Raw genomic sequence first — 18,353 nt, 5'->3', positions numbered from 1 at the left:
CACACATACGCCCCTTCTTCCAGAGATAGATGGTGCTGCCAGTCCCTCAGCTTTCTGTAGGTCCTTCAGCGCGCAGAGGTCTGCTTCTCGGCTTCCCCTCCCACAGGAGCAAATTTTAGCAGCATCAGTTCTGCTGTCACTGGCCCCACAGCCATTGGCTTTCCCAGATTTTATGTCTGTTATTTCCTTCCCAGGTTTCTGTGCCCTTATGGGGTCATGGTTTGTTTTTTGTTTTTCCTAATTGCCTTTACTGACAATTTATAGGGATGTCAGAAGGGAGCTAAGTGAAAAAAATAAAATTCATATTTGTTCAACGTGTTGTATTTAACCAGGAATCCCTTCCATACTAATTCATCCCAGGGAAAATTAACTGTCTTTATAGAATTTCCACTAGTGATGAGAAACGGGCAGCCTGACCAGATCTCCCACAAGAGACTCTTTGGCTGGCACAGGGTTCACAGAATCTCCTTAGTAGCCCTGACCCTCTTCAGTGCACCCCAGACCCCAGCACACTGTGTTACCAACGCTGGTCATGGATTACACACTTGTGTCCTGTGCCCAGCCCCTGGGGGCATTTGGCATAACACCATTAAAAAAAAACAAACAAACCTGTAGTTGGGACACCTGGGTGGCTCCGTCATTTAAGTGTCTGCTTTTGTCTCTGGTCATGATCCCAGGGTTCTCAGATCGAATCCTGAGTTGGGCTCCCTGCTCAGTAGGTAGGAGTCTGCTTTTCCCTCTCCCTGCCGTGCCTCCCCCTTCTTATATGTTCTTTATCTCTCTCTTTCTCAAATAAATAAATCAATCTTAAATAAAAATCTGTAGTCTAACCAGAAATAGCGAGGTTTGAAATCCCAAGGTGCCCATTGACATAGTTGTGTTCTCCATGCCGGTACGTGGTCTCGCCACGTACTTACCCAGACTGCTGCTTACGGGGAATCGGCCACCACTGGCCATCTCCTGTGACAGGCGAACTAGATGGAGAGCTTCTCCGCATTACTTTTCCACGAGTAATAAAAGACACAGAAGGGTAAAGGGAGTTGCTTTTTCTGACCAGACCCATAGATCCATGGACTGTATTTGTGAAAGTAAGAATTATAAGATGTTTGAAGCCAGAAGGGATGTGGGTGCAAGCTCCGTAGTGTGCCATCGAGGACACAAAGCCTCATCTTCCCGCAGAGCCACAGCCTGCTGAAGGGGCTGTCCCTGCAGGTGCCCGGGGCTTCCAGCTTGGACCTTTCTCTCTGAGCACCTCAAGGGAGGGCAACGGGGGAGATTCGGGCCTTCTAGTTTTCCCACAGACAGCAACACATGCCGTCTGTGCGGAGGGCTCCTCGGCTGTCACTGCCTTCACTGAAGTGAAAGGGATCATTGTGTAAACAACGTCTCCACCATCCTTCCAGGTCCCAGACTTCCCACGAGTCGTGTTCACGTCCGCCGCTGCAGGGCTCCCGCTCCGCTGCGGGACTTGAGAGGGGGGTGATCTGGCTTCTTAATTTCCCTGTGCATCCTCAGCAAGGCTCTTTGTGACATCCTGTTTCTAGATTTGTGTTTACTTGATGGAAATGGTGTTAAACATTAAAACATAGCCCTCGGGGATTTCTGATGTAAGTGAGAGAAAAATCAACATTTACTTCTAAAGTGAGAGAACTTATTGGAGATTTTTTTTCCCCCTAATGATGACTAAAATAGTCTCCTGCTATCTGAATATGTTTACAGTGTATTCTGTCTTCCTGTATGGGTATCTCAGGACCGGGGGAGCTTCGTGGGCTCAGGTGGGCCAGCTCTCAGCAGGTGCCGGGCTGGAGCCTCACTCCGCTCTGCCCTTGCAGGGTCGCATCTGTGAACAGAAACCCCCCTTTTTTATAGGTCACGGTACTTCAAACCACATCTAAATCTTTTTATTGAGTTATTTTTCTCGTCCCCTCTGAAAACCGGAAGTGGTATTTCGTTATCACAAAAAACTAAAACTGAGTATTTCCAAACACCTCCTTCAGCTTGTTGTCCTTTCCGTCCAGAAAAGGTGGGGATGCCTTTGAGTTTCCGTGGCAACTGAAGTGAACTCAAGCAGGGTGACTTCTCTGTCTGCAACACCATTGCCGGAACTCCACAGAAACGCTTTCCACGGAGAGCCTGAAACAGACCCTCCCCTCTTTCCCAAAGCAGAAACAGAAGGTGGTAACTGTTACATGGGAAGCAGACTTCATTTTGTTTGTTTTTGGTGCTGATCTCTGCCATTTTTGTTTCGTTCTGGTGCTGATCTCTGCTCCCTGGAGGAGTGGGTTTCAGGGGGGACGCAGTGACAGGTGGGACTGGGGAGGAGACACAGTGGCTACGGCGGTTAGACACTAGGGAGGAGGACGCAAGTGGTTAGCTTGACGAGAAAGTTCTAACTTGCGCTGTTCTCTCAGATAACCGGGATCTTAAACCTTCACATATAATCCTCAGGGAACTTCATGACAAATAAATATTTACTTCTAAAGTGAGCAGGACCTCAGCTGTGCTATCCGTTTCGATGCCTCTCCCGTGTCTAGTTTGGGTGCTGCTGTGGCTGCCAAAGGTGTGATGTGGGTTTCAAGCGCGCGGCCTCCGAGCCGCCCCCGCTGTCCGTGACTGCCATCCAAGTAATTGACACTTTCGACATCCTGTGACTCATTTCCATATGATTTCCATATTCCATCTCCCTTCCTCTCGCCATGCAGGAATCTCGAGTTAACCTTCGTCACCGCATGCTCACTCTCTAGGAATCCTGAATACTCAGAACCGTCCCCATGAGGATGCAGCCGGCGCTAATAACGACCAGACCTTTCCTGACTTGCCATCCAAATCAACCATTATCTCAGACTGCCTGTTAGGAAATAAATAGTAAGATATGCAGATAAGCACATGCAGGCAAAAGGCCCTTGGAACACCAACACTGGTGTTGTATTAAGGAGAAATATGGAAGCTTTCTAGTAAAACTTTGTAAGAACAATTGCTTATGATAAATAATATGCTTCCTTTTTTCTTTTAAAGTGGGGAAGGGGGGTAGGGCAGAGAGAGAGGGAGGATCTGAAGCAGACTCCCCACTGAGCACAGAGCCTGATGCAGGGGCTCGATCTCACGCCCCTAGGATCATGACCTGAGCCAAAACCAAGTCAGATGCTCAACCACCTGAGCCCTCCCTGCCCCCCAGGAGACCCTAAGTAACATGCTTTTTGACAGATAAAAGTTCTTACCTCTTTTTTTTTTTTAATAAAAACTTGTAGGTTTGAGGGTATATATAGTCTGTAATTGTACATATATGTGTAACATGTCTGTTACTCTAGCCATGCTGTTGTTGCTCCTGATGCCGGGTTGTGGGGCTGGAATCGTTTGAGGGACTTCTGTGATCCTTGCTGTCCTACTACGTACATCGGATTGTGCGTGTCCTGGAGAAGGTCTAGTGCACACCCTTACCTGACACCAGTGAAGCACGGGAACGTGCTCTATACAGGACTTAGGATTCCGCAATTCCTTGTAGTCCTGAGATTTTAGGATGGATGTACTGTTTGGAGAAACAATTCCTACCTGAAAACGGGTTCTCTTAAAATTTTAGCCACAGATTGGCTAAAATTTGAGGTCAATGCAAAGAAGAAGGTAAATCCCCTTCTTTAAGGGAGAAGACTTGAAGCCTCGGTAAAAGCATCTTCCTGGTTTGTTGCCTTTGGGCTCCGTGTCCCTGAGCCTTGTTCACTGACTCTACGCCGGTGCCCACATCCCAGCCAGAGGGCAGGTCCAGCTAAATGCAGAGGCTGAGAACTACTTGGGGATTTTTAGGAAATTAAATAGTTGTAAGATTTTTTTTTTTTTTTTGGTGGAGTGGGTGGGGCACTAGGAACATTTTTCTAGCACTTTCTGTATTTTAATTTTGAGTGAGCTGCTCCTCTCAGATCTTTTTGTTAGTTCATTCATTCAGCTTTCTCATTCATTCAGCACCAGCAGTGACTTCCCACCAGGAGTCACAGGACAGTCTGTGAAGGGAAGGTTTTACACCTGAGACAAGGGAGGTGTCTGCCTGGAGCATAACTGCCCAATAAAGCAGGGAGATACCCAGAGGCTGGTTCCTCAGGTGGCACATTCTCTGGGCCTCTTAGCAGAGAGTTGGGCACGCAGCTCCACCTGGTGGTCAGGAGTTGGGGCACACGGTTTCCTTAAAAGTTGAAGCAAGAGGGGCAAGTTGGTGCAGCCTCTTTGGAGAATAGTGTGGAGATTCCTCAAGAAATTTAAAATAGAACTTCCCTCTGACCCGGCAATTGCACTACTGGGTATTTACCCCAAAGATACAGATGTAGTGAAAAGAAGGGCCATCTGTACCCCAATGTTTATAGCAGCAATGGCCACGGTCGCCAAACTGTGGAAAGAACCAAGATGCCCTTCAACGGATGAATGGATAAGGAAGATGTGGTCCATATACACTATGGAGTATTATGCCTCCATCAGAAAGGACGAATATCCAACTTTTGTAGCAACATGGACGGGACTGGAAGAGATTATGCTGAGTGAAATAAGTCAAGCAGAGAGAGTCAATTATCATATGGTTTCACTTATTTGTGGAGCATAACAAATAGCATGGAGGACAAGGGGTGTTAGAGAGGAGAAGGGAGTTGGGGTAAATTGGAAGGGGAGGTGAACCATGAGAGACTATGGACTCTGAAAAACAATCTGAGGGGTTTGAAGGGGCCGGGGGGTGGGAGGTCGGGGTACCAGGTGGTGGGTATTATAGAGGGCACGGCTTGCATGGAGCACTGGGTGTGGTGAAAAAATAATGAATACTGTTATGCTGAAAATAAATAAAAAATAAATAATTTTTTTTTTTAAAAGAGGGGCACTTGGGTGGCTCAGTCGGTCAGGCAGGCATCTGACTCTTGATTTTGGCTCAAGTCCTGATCTCAGGGTCATGGGATCGAGCTCTGTGATGGGCTCTTCTGGGTGCACGGAGCCTGCTTATGACTCTCCCCTCCTGCTCCTGCTCGAGCTCCCTCTCTTTCTCTCTTAAAAAAAGAAAAAAGAAAAAAAAAGAAAGAAAGAAAGAAAAGAGAAGAGAAGAAATTGAAGACTCTGCTAACATACAACAAACCATCGACAATTCTTAAACAGAGAGATCTGGGGCGTTTCGGACACTCACAGTGTTGTTCGGCTGTTCCCTCCGTCTAGTTCCCGGGCATTTTCCATCTCTCCCAAAGGAAACCCCATGCCTATGCTTTAAGTGATTTATTTATCTGAGAGAGAGACAGAGACAGTGTGTGTGCAAGCAGGGGAGGGGCAGAGGCAGAGAGAGAGGGAGAAGCAGGCTCCCATCTGAGCACGGAGCCTGACACAGGACTCAATCCCAGGACTCCGGGATCATGCTCTGAGCCGAAACCCAGGAGTCAGACGCTCAACCCACTGACCACGCAAGCACCCCAAAACCTCCTGCCCAGGAAGCAGCCTCTCCCCATTCTCCCTTCTCCTCAGGCCTGGCCACCACGAATCCACTTTCTGTCTTCATAGATTGACCTTTTCTGAATGTTTTGTGGATTTTCATGGAAATGAAATCATATAGTAAGTGACCTTCTGTGTCTGGCTCTGCATAGAGCTGACTCACAACCTGCCCCCCAGGGAAGAGCTGTTCTCACTGTGAGGGGAGATCCCAAGACCTCTACGCACAGCGCTCACCTGAGTAGACTCTCCATTGTGGGCGTCCCGCTGCCAGGGTCAGACGTCAGGTGAGCAATGCTCGAGGGACACCATCGTCCTCCTGGGGAGTTTCTCTGCAGCATGAGAAGGAGGATAAGGATTGAGGGAGTGTGCGGCTTGCTGACTCCGTCCTCCCTTCCTCCCACTGTGGACCCCCACCGTCTTGTGGAAGGGGCGTTCTTTTGCTTCTCTGAAGGTCCTCGCCATGGTATAGATTTTATCTCTGTGTGTGTGTGTGTGTGTGTGTGTGTATGGGTGTGAAACCCAGTGTTCCTTCTGGGGATGATTTGATTGATGTATGCACTGGAAACATCTTTAATAATTTAATGTCTGCTTCAAAGGAGATTACACCAAAAAGCACATTGCTTTTCATTTATTCATTACAGATCTGTCATAGCAGAAGTCTTTTTTTTTTTTTTTTGGCCTGAGTTGTAGTGTCGTAGTAATAATAAATTATGTTCTACACTGTGGATATTTTAAAGCATTAGAAGCCTTTAAACTCCCATGACCATCTTATTTAAATGGATCCAGCTCTCAGTGTAGCACCTTAATCTTTCATTTCGTAAAGCTGAGCTAACCCGATGTGGCTTCGCGGGAGGACGGTGAGAGAGCCGCGGTGGGACAGTGTAACACAGCGAATGGGACAGGAGGGCGATCCTGTGTGTTTACAGCAGCGCCCCTAGTGGTGGGGACCGCAGCGCCGGAAGTCAGGGCTGGGCGGCTCCTTCCTTAGACAGAGGTGAGGGTCTGTCCCCGCTGATTGCATGAAAAGAAGAAAAAAAAAGTGTATGTGTTTGGGAGTCGGGAGTGAGGAAAAAGAGTGAGGCGAGAAACACAAAACTAAAAACTAAAAACGAAAAACCAGCTCCCACTATTTTCCCACATTTCAGAATCAATCCAGATTTCAGGAAAGGGAAAGACACTTCACTTGACACAGAAGTAGTCACCTTAATAGACGTCCGCGTGCTCTTGTAACAGATTCTCAGAGGGACAAGGGACAGACAGATCTATGCTCCTAAATGACGGCAGTGAACTTGGGGTGTTCTCTGTCATTGCCCTTCCCCATTTGTGCTATAGAATTCTGTATAACTTCCCTTTAAAACCAAAACCCAATGTTGCTCCGAATGGGGCGAGTCTAGGTACACTAACCATCATCCCGTTCTCAGAAATAATCTATAAAGAGCTCTGCTCTCGGGGGCCCTGGCGCTGTGCTGTCTCTGGAGTTCTGTCGTGTATCGCTTCGGGGACTCTGCCCAGCCGTCCTCACGACGCGCCCTCCCCGGATCCGCCCAAAGTCTTTCAGAGAGATCTGGGAATGTGCGGTAATTGTTTCATGTGGAAGCGGGGCTGGGTCTCTCGGGGCCACAGCTCCGGCTGCTGGAAGGACACTCGGGGGTGCTCGCCGCAGTGACCGCGTGAAGGAGAAGCTCCTCCTGGTATGTCTTGAAGGACAAGCAGCAGCGGCCCTGGGTTCCAGTCCCCGCCCTGCCTGGCCCTTGCCGTGTGATGCTGCCAGGGTTGCGTGGCTCCTCCTTTTCCTGGCGCGGGCGGGGACCTGAGAGGTGGACCCGGCACAGGTGTCGGGACGGCCTCACGAAGGGACGAGTGTGCAAGCACAGGGCGCGACTCTCAGCGCGGACGGGAGCCGGGGCCTCTGGGACACACTCCCCCTGCACGCGGCGTTCCCGTGGGCTCCAGCGGGCACCGTGACCGAGCCCGGGTGGCCGGCTGCCATGGCCCCCACCCGAGGTCCCTTTCCGGACCCCTGCGCCAGGCTGTCTACGGTGTGCCCGGTGCCCGCCCAGCTCTGAGCTCCCCGATTCCTGTCGGATTTGTCTCCGAATGTCCAACACCCCCAGTGCTGCTCAGCGCCGAGGGGTACCCCGGGCCCACTCATGAGTCACGGTGACTCACGATGGAAGATGACCTCTTCCAGAGGGGCAAAGCGAGTGCCCCTCACGTCCTTCAGTGTCCCTAAGGAAGGAGCTGGTGGGCTCTGGGCCCGAGCCCCTTTGGCCTTTCCTTGGGCTCTCATGACCTGTGCGTGGCAAGTTGCCCCCAGTGATTCTGAGTCAGCTCCTTATTCTAGCTCTTTCCCACCTGCAGTCCCCTCTCTGTCCTAGTGTCCTGTTGAGGAAGCCCCCTCCAAGCCCTCGCTCCTTAGGTTGCATACACCCCCTCCCCGGCCCGACGTTTCCTCTGCCCTGCCCTCCGGACGGCCGCGCCTGTCCTCTCCCTCAGCACGCTCTTCTTGTCTCGTCGCCGGATGTGAGTCTGTCTCAGGCCTTTGCCGTGAGTCTTCCCTGTAGAGAGAGTGGGGCGGGGTGTGGGCAGGGGCGCACACTGCTTTGCCTCTTGGAAACTGGAGGTTTTTCTCACCTCCCTTCATCTCGGTCTTACACATCAAAGCAGGAAACCCTTACCCAGCCTAGGTTCCATTTCCTAAGTCTCCGTCTGCTCTCTTCACACCATCTGGCGGGGTCACCCCCCACGTGCCCATTTCTGTCCCACATTTGGCCTTCCCAAGGGCCTCACCTGGGGCAGCAAGCTTAGGGAACTTGGGGGCCCCACACCGTCTGACACTGAATATCCGAACGGAAAATGTGGGAGACCCAGCCTCACTGTATGCATGACTTAAGCTGTGTGATGGTCTACGCCATGGTCATTGGAATATCTTAAGAACAATTAATTTTTTTCTTTCATTTTTTTCAAGTGCATCATTGATCTCATGCCGTCAAAACTGAGGCACCATGTTGGACAGAATGCAAGATTTCACGGTTCATCTCTTTTCCTCTTCAGAGTAATGTTGTGTGGAGTTCTGTCCTGAACTTTTAGTCCACTCTGGTTTGGTTTTGTTTGGTTTGGTTTTTCTTCCAAAATGGAGCGTATTACGTTAACTTTTACGAGAAGACCATTAAGACCTCCTAACAAGCATTAGAGTGGTTTGGGGAGAACAGAGTTCCAGAGCTGGAATGGGGGGTGGTCAGGGTGAATTTCATCTCAGACCCTCATTTTATAGGTGCTGGGGGACCATGTGACCTGTCCGGTGTCAACCAGAAGGAGGCAGGTCTAGGTCCTAACTTAGAACAAATCCTGTGTTCTTTCTGTTCTGTTCTTTAGAAGACAAGCTGTTATTTTATCACAGGCAGTGAAAACTCTGACTCCCGGACAGAGCATGTCCTGCAAATGGGAGGCCATTCTGGTGTTTTAAGATGTGATATGCCAAGTAGGGGGGGAGGCACTGTGTGTAACTTCTCTCCTTCACTCCCCCTGCATGTTTCATGATATTCTCATGGGACCCTGGGGACTCTGGCCCTCACGGAGGTGAGGTGACAGCCAGTAAGTACCCGCCCAAGCCCTGAGCCCAGGCCTTTCTCCAAGTCTTGGCTCTGGAAGTCAGCCTCCTGCTGTCTTTTAAAGCAGATGTACATGTATCCGAATAACTTGGAAATTGCCTAATTTGGGCTCATAGACTCTTGAGCACTTACCATTTTTATAGAAAGGACGTAGAGTGGCTTGGCCTTGGAGCTGAGTGACCGTGTTTGTGTTTTGAGATATGCCGGGAGCCCGCAGGCATTGTATGGGCAGCGGGCCACATGTGGTGCAGGAAAGCCTGGCCTCACGTCCCGGCACTGGCACCGATGTTCTCTCTCTGTATATTGTGATCGAAATGCACACCAGGCATCGCGGTGGGGAGGTTGACTTCTCCGCAGAGACTCTTTTTTTAAGCTCCTCCTCTGGGCCGGACACTGCACTAGGTAGGGGTCAAAGGCCCTACAGTCTGGCTTTGTCTCTGCTGCAGGGATTACGAGCACTGTTCCTAGAGTCACATGCCTCGTTCCAGTCCTGGCTCTTTGACTCCCACACAGCGGGATCTCGGGCGAGCTGTTTGGTCTCTTTGCACCTCGGTTTCCGCCCCCGTAGAAGGGGACCAACACCCACGGCACAGGGCTGTTGGGAGGGCCAGTGTGGGAGATCGCTCGCGAAGAGCGGCGCACGTGGGTTCTCGGGGAAGGTTGTGCCTTGTCCGCTGCCGAGCGCTGTGCGCGTGTGAGGACGTTTACGTGACTGTGGCGTGATCGTCGTCACGTCGTCCGAACGGGCGGTGGAGAATCTCTCGCCCTGCTGACTTTCCTCCCTTATTCATTCTGACCCGCCAGAGGCCGGCGGAAATCGTGGACGAGGAGGAAGATGGTGGGAAAGTGAACAAGGATGCAGAGCAGAGAGAAGACTTCTCGGGAATGAACGGGGCTGTGGAAGGAGCAGGAGAGGAGGCGGCGCCAGGGGACTCCGAGCAGGTCGAGGGCGTCCCGCGTCCCAGCGAGGAGCCGGTGGCCCCTGCCCGCGCTAACGGAGGCACCGATGAAGAGAATGGCGAGGAGCTGGATCAGGTCCGTCCCGAGCCTCAGGAGGCAGTGGAGGAGGAAGCCAGGTCGCAGGGAGCTAGCAGTGCGCAAGGCGAGGTACTTGTGCGTGCGTGAATGTGTGTGCGGGGCACACGCCCATGCGCTTCGGGAGTTGCCCAAGCACTTAGGACTTGCACTGAAACCACTTACTGCTGAGCGCGGAGTGTTAGCTTGACCGTGTTATTTCGGTCAGTTAACAAGCACTGCCATCCACCTCTACCTATCAGAGAGTCCGCGCATCTGTCCTGTCACCCACCCACTCATCCGTCTGTCCATCCAGCCACCCACCCATCCCCCACCCACACATACACCCACTCCTTCACCCATCGACCCAGTCACCCACCCGTCCCCTCCCCCACCCATGCACCCACGCAGCCACTCAACCCCCATCCCCCACCGACCCCTGCACCCCCTCATCTACCCACTCACGCACCTGTCCGTCTGTCCCCACCCATCCCTTCCCCCACCGCCCACTCAGGCACCCGCTCACCCATACCTCCGCCCACTCACCTACGAATTCCACACCTCCACCCACCGATCACCCGTCACTCATCCACCTCCCCCATCCCTCGTCTCACTCTACAGAGGTCACAGAGGCTCCCGAGAGTGTTTATAACAAATATGAACCAAGACAAGTTAAGTTCAGCTCCGGGGAGGCACAGACAAGACATGAACATCAAGGCCATGAGATCTAGACATGAAAGAAAGCACATCCCTTCTGTCATGGGTGACTTCTTTGTACTCGGTTAAGTCTCACTTGGTTAGTCCCCATTAAATGGATTAATTGAATTAAGCATTTGATGCACCAGGCATTTATTAATACATGGTGTTACTTATTAGACCAAGAGGGTAAGGAATGACATACTAACAACTCCTTCCTAACCCGTGCAGCTGGAGAGTCTCACGTGTAGTCATCCTTCCAGAGGTTGGAGGATTAAATAGAGACTGATGAATAGAGTCAAGTTCAGCATCATAGCGTAAGAGGCAGGGTGCACTCTGCAGCCTTCTTCCCATCCAGGAGAATGAACCTTCCTCTCTCTCCCTCTGTTCAGGGCCCAGGTCCTTTAGGCTGTAACCTCTCATGCAGGCTTGGATGTCTTTATTCCTGAACCTGGTGTCATGACTGTGGTTTTCTTGATGATTTACTATGCACTCATCTGTTTTATTTTGCTTGGGTACAGGGGACCAAATTTAGTAATGGTAAAATAGCAAAACCTTCTTGTGGCCAGGTTTCAATAACCGGCACAGAGTCGTCTATAATCTGTTGTCTGCTTTATACGAAAACATTCTCAGCATCTAAATGAAAACACTCAATGTGTTTCCTGTCTCCTCTTTCCTTAAGGTGAGGGAATCACAGTTGTAGTCAGTTAGAAATTCCCCATATGCCGTTCTGCAGAGTTACTGAAAATGAGCGAAAATTTGTATCCTGAAGTTGTTTATAGCTAAAATTAGAAAAGGAAATCAGTCCATAACATGATTCTCTTTCCCTCAATAAGGACATCAAATGAACGTCTCAAGAAACACACACACACACACACACACACACACACGCTTTCTCAAGGGAAGTAAAATGGCTCACCTGGGGTATCACCCGCAAAGCACAGTAACGTGGACAGTGTCCTCGCTGTCACTGATATGGTAACTACGGCAGTCGGCTTCATGAAGCTCTTCGTTATTGTTGCCTTTGATGAAAGTCTCCAGCAAGAAACTCGAGCGCAAACCCTCTGTGGGACCTTGGTCCTGAGGTCCAAGAGTGCGCTCTCCCAGTGCTCTGGGTTTTAATCCAGTGCTGTCACCTCAAACAGCTGTACCGAAACCAGTGGGGGACCTGTCTGTCCATTCTGTAAATTCAGCTTTTAAAAACAGACGTCTTGTAAGAATCGGGCCTCGGTCAAGATCAAGGTCCTGGAATGTGCAGTCCGGGTCTTCCCGGGGTGTCCTGACGGGGAATCTGAACTCGGGTCCCTGCTGTGTGACGAGTCAGGGCTGTTAACTCTGCCCATGCCAGAGCAGGGCAGTCACCCGCAGGGAGACTGAATCTCTCTCCACTCCTCTCTCCCCTAAGGGCAGTGCAGGCTGTTTCCATTCTCCCCCACGGGCTCCTTTAGATACATTTGAAGCATATCGAACATGCGAAAAACAAGATCCATAGGAATTACAAATTATACCTTAAAAATTAACTATTTCAAAAAAGACTGTTTGTTTCTAGAATGGCCCCAGGCTCAGTTCAGCAGGTACCGTTTTGTCCGGTGTCGCCATTCTTAGGTACGGTGTGCTGGGATGACAGACAGACAGACAGACAGCAGGGAAGCGGGAGAAACGCAGCCCAAGCCACGGACATGGAGGTCACGTGGTGTTGGAGACACTTCCTGAGATAACTGTGCGAAAAAGGAGTCCCGATCTTTTTTCCTTTTCTTTTTTAGACCATCAGTTATGGCTGTAGGGGAAAGGGCCTTGGAGCTAGTCCTCCTGGCCCCACTCGGGTGGCCCATACGAGGGCGGTGGAGCCTCCAGGGTTCCACGGAGAAGAGCTTGTAAACCAGGGAATTCTGATCTCATCCGCTTGGATTTCAGTCTAGTGGGAAGCAGGCACATTGGACATGAGACAAGATCCTTAACAACATAAAAGAAGTCCAAGTACAGGGTTGCCCGTAACATTGGAGAAATCCTGCCTCTGTACTTGGTTTGCTTCCTGCCCTTATCTCTGTACATGATGGTACTTGGTATCAGAGTCACAAAGAATCTGTGAGCTCTGATTCACACAAGAACAGCTGGTATGGGGTTGGGTTAATGTGACATGGAGGTAGAATTGCTGTGCTTTTTTTCTCTGAAAATGCTGAAATGAAAAATATAAATATGCTATTGAAAATAAAAACTTAAAGTGAGATCAAGAAAAAAAAAATTGAGGGGCACTTCGGTGGCTCAGTCAGTTAAGCATCTGGTTTTGGCTCAGGTCATGATCCCAGGGTCCTGGGACGGAGCCCCACGTCGGGCTCCCTAATCAGTGGGGAGTCTGCTTCTCCCTCTCCCTGCCGCTCCCCTGCTGTGCTCTTATGGTCCCAGGTAGGGCTTTTGTGCAAGTAAGGTATTAAGGATGGTACATCCACTGGCATGACAAAGGGGACCCCAGGAACTATTTTTAGTTGACTATTTTTATGATTACCTAAATATGGAGTCATTTTTTTTCCCCTTGTGAATTTTATGACCTTTGGGACGAAAGAACTAAATATCTTTGTTTTGATCACTTTTCTTCCAGGCTGACTTAGACCCTCAAAGACCACCAAGACCCGAAGTAAAAATCACGAGCCCGCAAGAAAACGAGAACGAACAAAACAAGGACTATGCTGCCGTAGCATAGACGATTTTTAAGAAGACAGTGTATTGATCATCGGGAAAATGAAGGGCTACAACACGCGAACAATAAGGGTAGAGTTACTGCTGAACATAATGTGACAATATGGTTGGATGCTGCATACGGAATTCTAAGATTAGAGGCTTAGTGGAAAGGCTAGATGATTTTGAGTAGCTACTAAAGGAGAGTGGCTTCTTTTCATGGGATGTATCTGTAAAAGTCATTTAGAGAAATTAAGAGGGATAGAGGGGCATGTTGCGCGGATGGCAATCGGCCACTTGTCTTGGTAAGCGATGAAGAAAGAGGCCCACACCCATCTCTACTTCTCTATCCATTTAGAAGTGAGGTTAGTCGATGGGAGCTTGTTCTAAAGCACTTACCTAGGAAGGCATAGTATTGTAGAGACGATAATAGGAAGGCATGTACTATTTTTTTAAAAGCAATAAACTCTTGAATAAACAAATTGTAATTTAGTTTCAGAGACGGCAGTAGATTTGTGACTTGTTGACATTCCTTCCTTTCTTCCTGCTGATCCCAAATCCGTCTCCCAAGAATTAAAAAGAGCACATTTTGGAAGGAGGCAGTCTCCATGCAGTGTGTTAGTGATTCATTTCTGTACATCTACCCTCAAGTGCTTCGGATTTTAGTCCTTACGGCTTTAATGATACACTCAGGAAGGGCTTTCGTGAGTGAGCCCGGTGGGACCGTTTATAAGGTCTGATACCCGAGCGTTTTCACGGGTCTAGTCTACCTTTGCCAAGAAGGCCCATCTCTTCTCCATCATGTTACTACATTAGAAAACTCAATATTGGCTGGTCCAAAGGTTGAATTCTCTCCAGTTTTTTAACAAAAGAACAAAAAACCAAGAATGCATTTGACTTGCTTTTTAAAAGCCTTACTTCTATTAGGATTAGCCTTGTTATATTTTTCCCCCTAGGGATATCAGCAAAGGTTTATTTTAATGGCCGGTTATAGTTAGACTTCCAAGCAGATTCCTTCCTATATAATTAGAAGTCTTCTGATAGAAATTGTTGAAAAATGTTTAAATTGTCGTGATGAAACCAGTTTCTTGTTACAATTTTGTGGGCTAATTAAATGAACTCATACCTTGTTAGGTATATATGGGGAAAGACATAATTGTATTAGTTTTCTGAATTTTTAAGAGATGATGCAGATCTTCCTCAAATATAGAAATTATATATTTTTCTCGTATTAAAGAATATTTTTATTAATGATGTAGATGTTACAAATTTGGAAGGAAACTTCTAGTGCTTTCGTAGAATTCATTATTAATCATAAGGTTAAAAGATTTTCTTCCCCTCCGGGTTTCATAACCAACCATTTAGAGTAAGGGTATTTATATCAAGTACTTAATAATACTACAGAAAATGAATGTTTCTTTTTTCCTAGCAGCTATTTTAATATTTTCTACAAATAAGACGCATAAATGGAGACAATAATGTAATAGTATTGGAAAAGAGATGGTGTTATAAGGGTATGTTGATAAATAAAATAAAATCTTTAAAAAAAAAAAAATAAGGGTATGTTGATCTGGCAGGAAGAGTTGTAAGTGGGGGGTTCTATATTTCCGGTATAAAACCTAGATGGTGCTTTATAACAGGTAGACTTCTTTTTTCAAAGGGGACGATCTGAAACCCTGTAGACTGGAAGCAACGCTCTGGAGTCGCTAGGGAAATAGACTAGCTGGTTTTTTGATGTTAAATTCCCATGCCTTTACTGGGCCTGGGGTTAATGATGTTAAATAGTTTATAGAAATCAGGAATTAAATGCAAGAAGGTATAACTAATTTTCAAGGTGATTCTTTCACTTCCCTTCCTTTAATGAGTTTCTCTTTTTTCCTTCTTTAAAAGAGCTACATTGCATTTTTTTCTTCCGTTCCTCATTATACCATAAACTTAGGTTTTCAGGACCTTTTTACAAGTCATCTCAATGAAGCCCAATGTTGTTTTACATGAAAAGCAAAAGATACACATGCTTTAAGAAGACCATGGACCATAGTAACTATAGCAAAAAATGGAAAAGTCAGGAAGTAATTCTTGTCTTGGATGTGCATTTTTACCACTTATTAACAAGATGTAATTGTGACCTATCTTGAGATGGACAATAGCTCATCCCCTGAAAACACCTTGTAAATATACACAACTAAAAAAAAAAAAAATGAAATCTGTCATTGAACCAAGGAAAGTGTCATTCACAGAGAACAGGGAGTGTGAACACCGTTTTGAAGATGACGTCAGCATGAGGAAGGAAAGCTGATTCTCCTCCCACGTGTGGTCGTGGTCTCCGTGGCAGGCGAGCTGCACGAGTTGATCTGGAGAGATCACGGACAGATCTGGAGAGCGCTTATGTGAGCGAGCAGAGGAGATCCTGGTCTGGCGGCACGGGGTGTTTCCAGGAGCGAGGACGCTGTGACAAAATCCTCTAACTCTAGCGACTTTGCCAGCGGAAGGCTTCGCCGGGTCAGTCCTTCGTGAGGCTGTGGGTACAGACCCCCTACCTAGTTCTGGTTTCATGGAACTCGTTTCTCAAGCTTAACTGGGGGTTAAGACATTTGTAAACAACCGGTTTCTTAATTGAATTGGAAGATTAGAGATTTGCAGAGCAAAATACAGATTTTTAGCTGTCTAGTTACACAACAGAATATTATGGCCATATGATAACTTTTTACTCCTTGTTTTTCTCTGTAGCCACAGAATGCCTTTCCATTTATGAAGGCATTGCTTTTCCCCTTAATGTGTTTTGGGGTATGTTCGAATGCCAACTCATGGGAAGAGCAGGATAATCTCATCCTCCTGTTTCATTCTGAGAGTGTCGGCTCCTGCTGTGGCCCGTGGAGCCAGAACCATCCACATGGCCATGGCCTGGAGCCCGGTAGCTAGCTCTGTGGGCTCACGGTTGTGAAGCCACACTAATGCGAACGTAATCTTGCTAACTTCTCCAGCATATAGCTCACGATCTGGCATCCTGGAGAATGTCGCTCAATGACCTATCTTCTACAATAAGGGATAAAGTTCATTCCCCTAGGAAACGTCTGTGGCCGTAGAACATCAGGAAGCTTTCTTTACATTCTTAACGGACCCTCCTAAAAAAATTCGCTCAGTCCTTTCCTTGTTGCTCAGTCAGTGGTAACTCGAAATTTTTAAAAGCAGATTAAATTACTAAAGGGAAAGCATCCCATGTGAACTGTTGCCAATCTGAACAGAAAGAGAATGTATAGATATTCACATCTGCATATCAAATACTGTACAGATGCACTTGCACACTTTAAACCAGTGGACGGGCCACCTCAGGCACAGCGTTACTAATAGAACAAGCCTCTTCTGAGAGAAGCAATGTGTAAAAACACACGGAGAGGAAATGCTAAGAAATGATCTGTATCATGGTGCTTTAAACTTGTTTCCTTCAGGCTTTAAGAGCTTTAAAGTTTTCCAAGTTAGAAAGCTTCCAGAATTTTAATGAAAAATTTATTCTAGGAAGGGGTGATTGCAGATAGACAGACAGATGATAGATCATCTTGTTTTCCTGACCTAACGACAGAGTACAAACCCTCAGTTCTTAGTTACCAGCCTTAGCTACTCTATGCTTTAGCTGTGGAATATTCCACACCAACAGTGGCTCTGTTGGAAGGTTTATCCCTATGAATGACTTGCGAGCGTGATTTACAGGAATGTGTAGAGAACTCTCTTTGGAACCTAGTAGCCAGGTTCGCTACAAATAGAATACAGGACTGACTCACTATTCCACAACTTGATCTAGGATGTTCTGGCTCAGGGCAGAAGTTTTGTAGGGTCCTTGAGTGACTGTCGTGTCCTCGAGTGGAACACTTTCTTGTTTTTCTCTACCCCCCCCTTTTTTTTAAGGATATTCTGTTTTTCTAAGGTGACAAGCACCTGTAGTTCTTTATTATTAAATATTGGTCTTATAAATACTCTAAGATTCTTGCTTTCCAGAAACTGTCTCAGTGTGGAAGTGGGTCTGATTTTTGTCCTCTGCACGTAAAGTTTGCGTATTTCCTACCACAAACTCTGAGGGACTTGGAGAGAGCATGAAAGTATGTGTCTCGTGGCGGTGAAGAAGAAACCTTGCTTTGGAAGAGGTAGGACATCCTGCAAAATATGGGGCATCAGGAGAGGATTTTCAGATGTCTGGATAACCGTAAAGCGTTTGTCAAATCAGGAGGTCGGTAATGGAGCTCCGTTGACTTAAGCCAACAATAGACTTCGCTTCAATCTACGAATGGGACTGAATGAATTCTCTGTAGTTTCTCTATAGTCGATCAGATTAAACCACACAGTCTCACTGAGTGACCAAGTTATTGTCCCAAATGTCATGGCAAGTGGGAAGACAGAATGACTGTAGTCTGTTCAGAAGTTTGGAGAAAACTCACCCCGGTTTTTGCTTCGCTGCTGCTTTTGTGCCTTAAATCCTTACTATGTACACTGATAATGGGTGATTATTGATGTTGTAAGTAAAGGTTAAGTCGCACTTATCATTTTTATGTAATTTATATTTAGAACTTCTCTTTGTAAGGAAAATGATTTGTGCTTTGATACAAATTATGAGCGATAGTTTTTTCAAAATTTCTGTATCTGTGCTCATTCTGAAATATGTAAGTTTACTGTTTCCTCTTGAGTAAATAGATCTTTGTTTTATTTAACTAAAATGTGTCTGGCTTGTTTTATTGCTTGTTTATGAGGTTGTGTGGTTGATATTTCATTTATCAATTCTCTACATGACGTTTTTCACAAATGCAGTACAAACTTTTTGATTTAAACCATGTGGGAATTCAACACACCAAACGATACTTCTGTTTCTTTTTGGCATGGGTGTTAAGCTTCATTATGTACAGAAAAATTGTTTACATCTTCATAGACATG

The 18,353-nt window shown here is 47.3% G+C and overlaps 1 protein-coding gene across 1 annotated transcript in view; it reads left to right on the top strand.

Moving 5' to 3' along the window:
• The window catches only part of DCDC2 (doublecortin domain containing 2), a 151,061-nt gene extending 132,922 nt beyond the window's left edge, over positions 1–18,139 (top strand). Inside the window, exons 9-10 of the mRNA XM_044259932.1 lie at positions 9,858–10,160; positions 13,360–18,139. Of these exons, the coding sequence (XP_044115867.1) occupies positions 9,858–10,160; positions 13,360–13,461 (405 nt within the window). The 3' untranslated portion in view covers positions 13,462–18,139. The remainder of the gene's footprint in view (positions 1–9,857; positions 10,161–13,359) is intronic.
• Positions 18,140–18,353: the final 214 nt, after the last annotated feature.

The sequence above is a fragment of the Neovison vison genome, chromosome 1 (genome assembly GCF_020171115.1).
Source record: "Neovison vison isolate M4711 chromosome 1, ASM_NN_V1, whole genome shotgun sequence".
Classification (NCBI taxonomy): Eukaryota; Metazoa; Chordata; class Mammalia; order Carnivora; family Mustelidae; genus Neogale; species Neogale vison.
The sequence above is the reverse complement of the archived record's forward strand: the minus strand, read 5'-3'. Positions and strand labels throughout refer to the sequence as shown.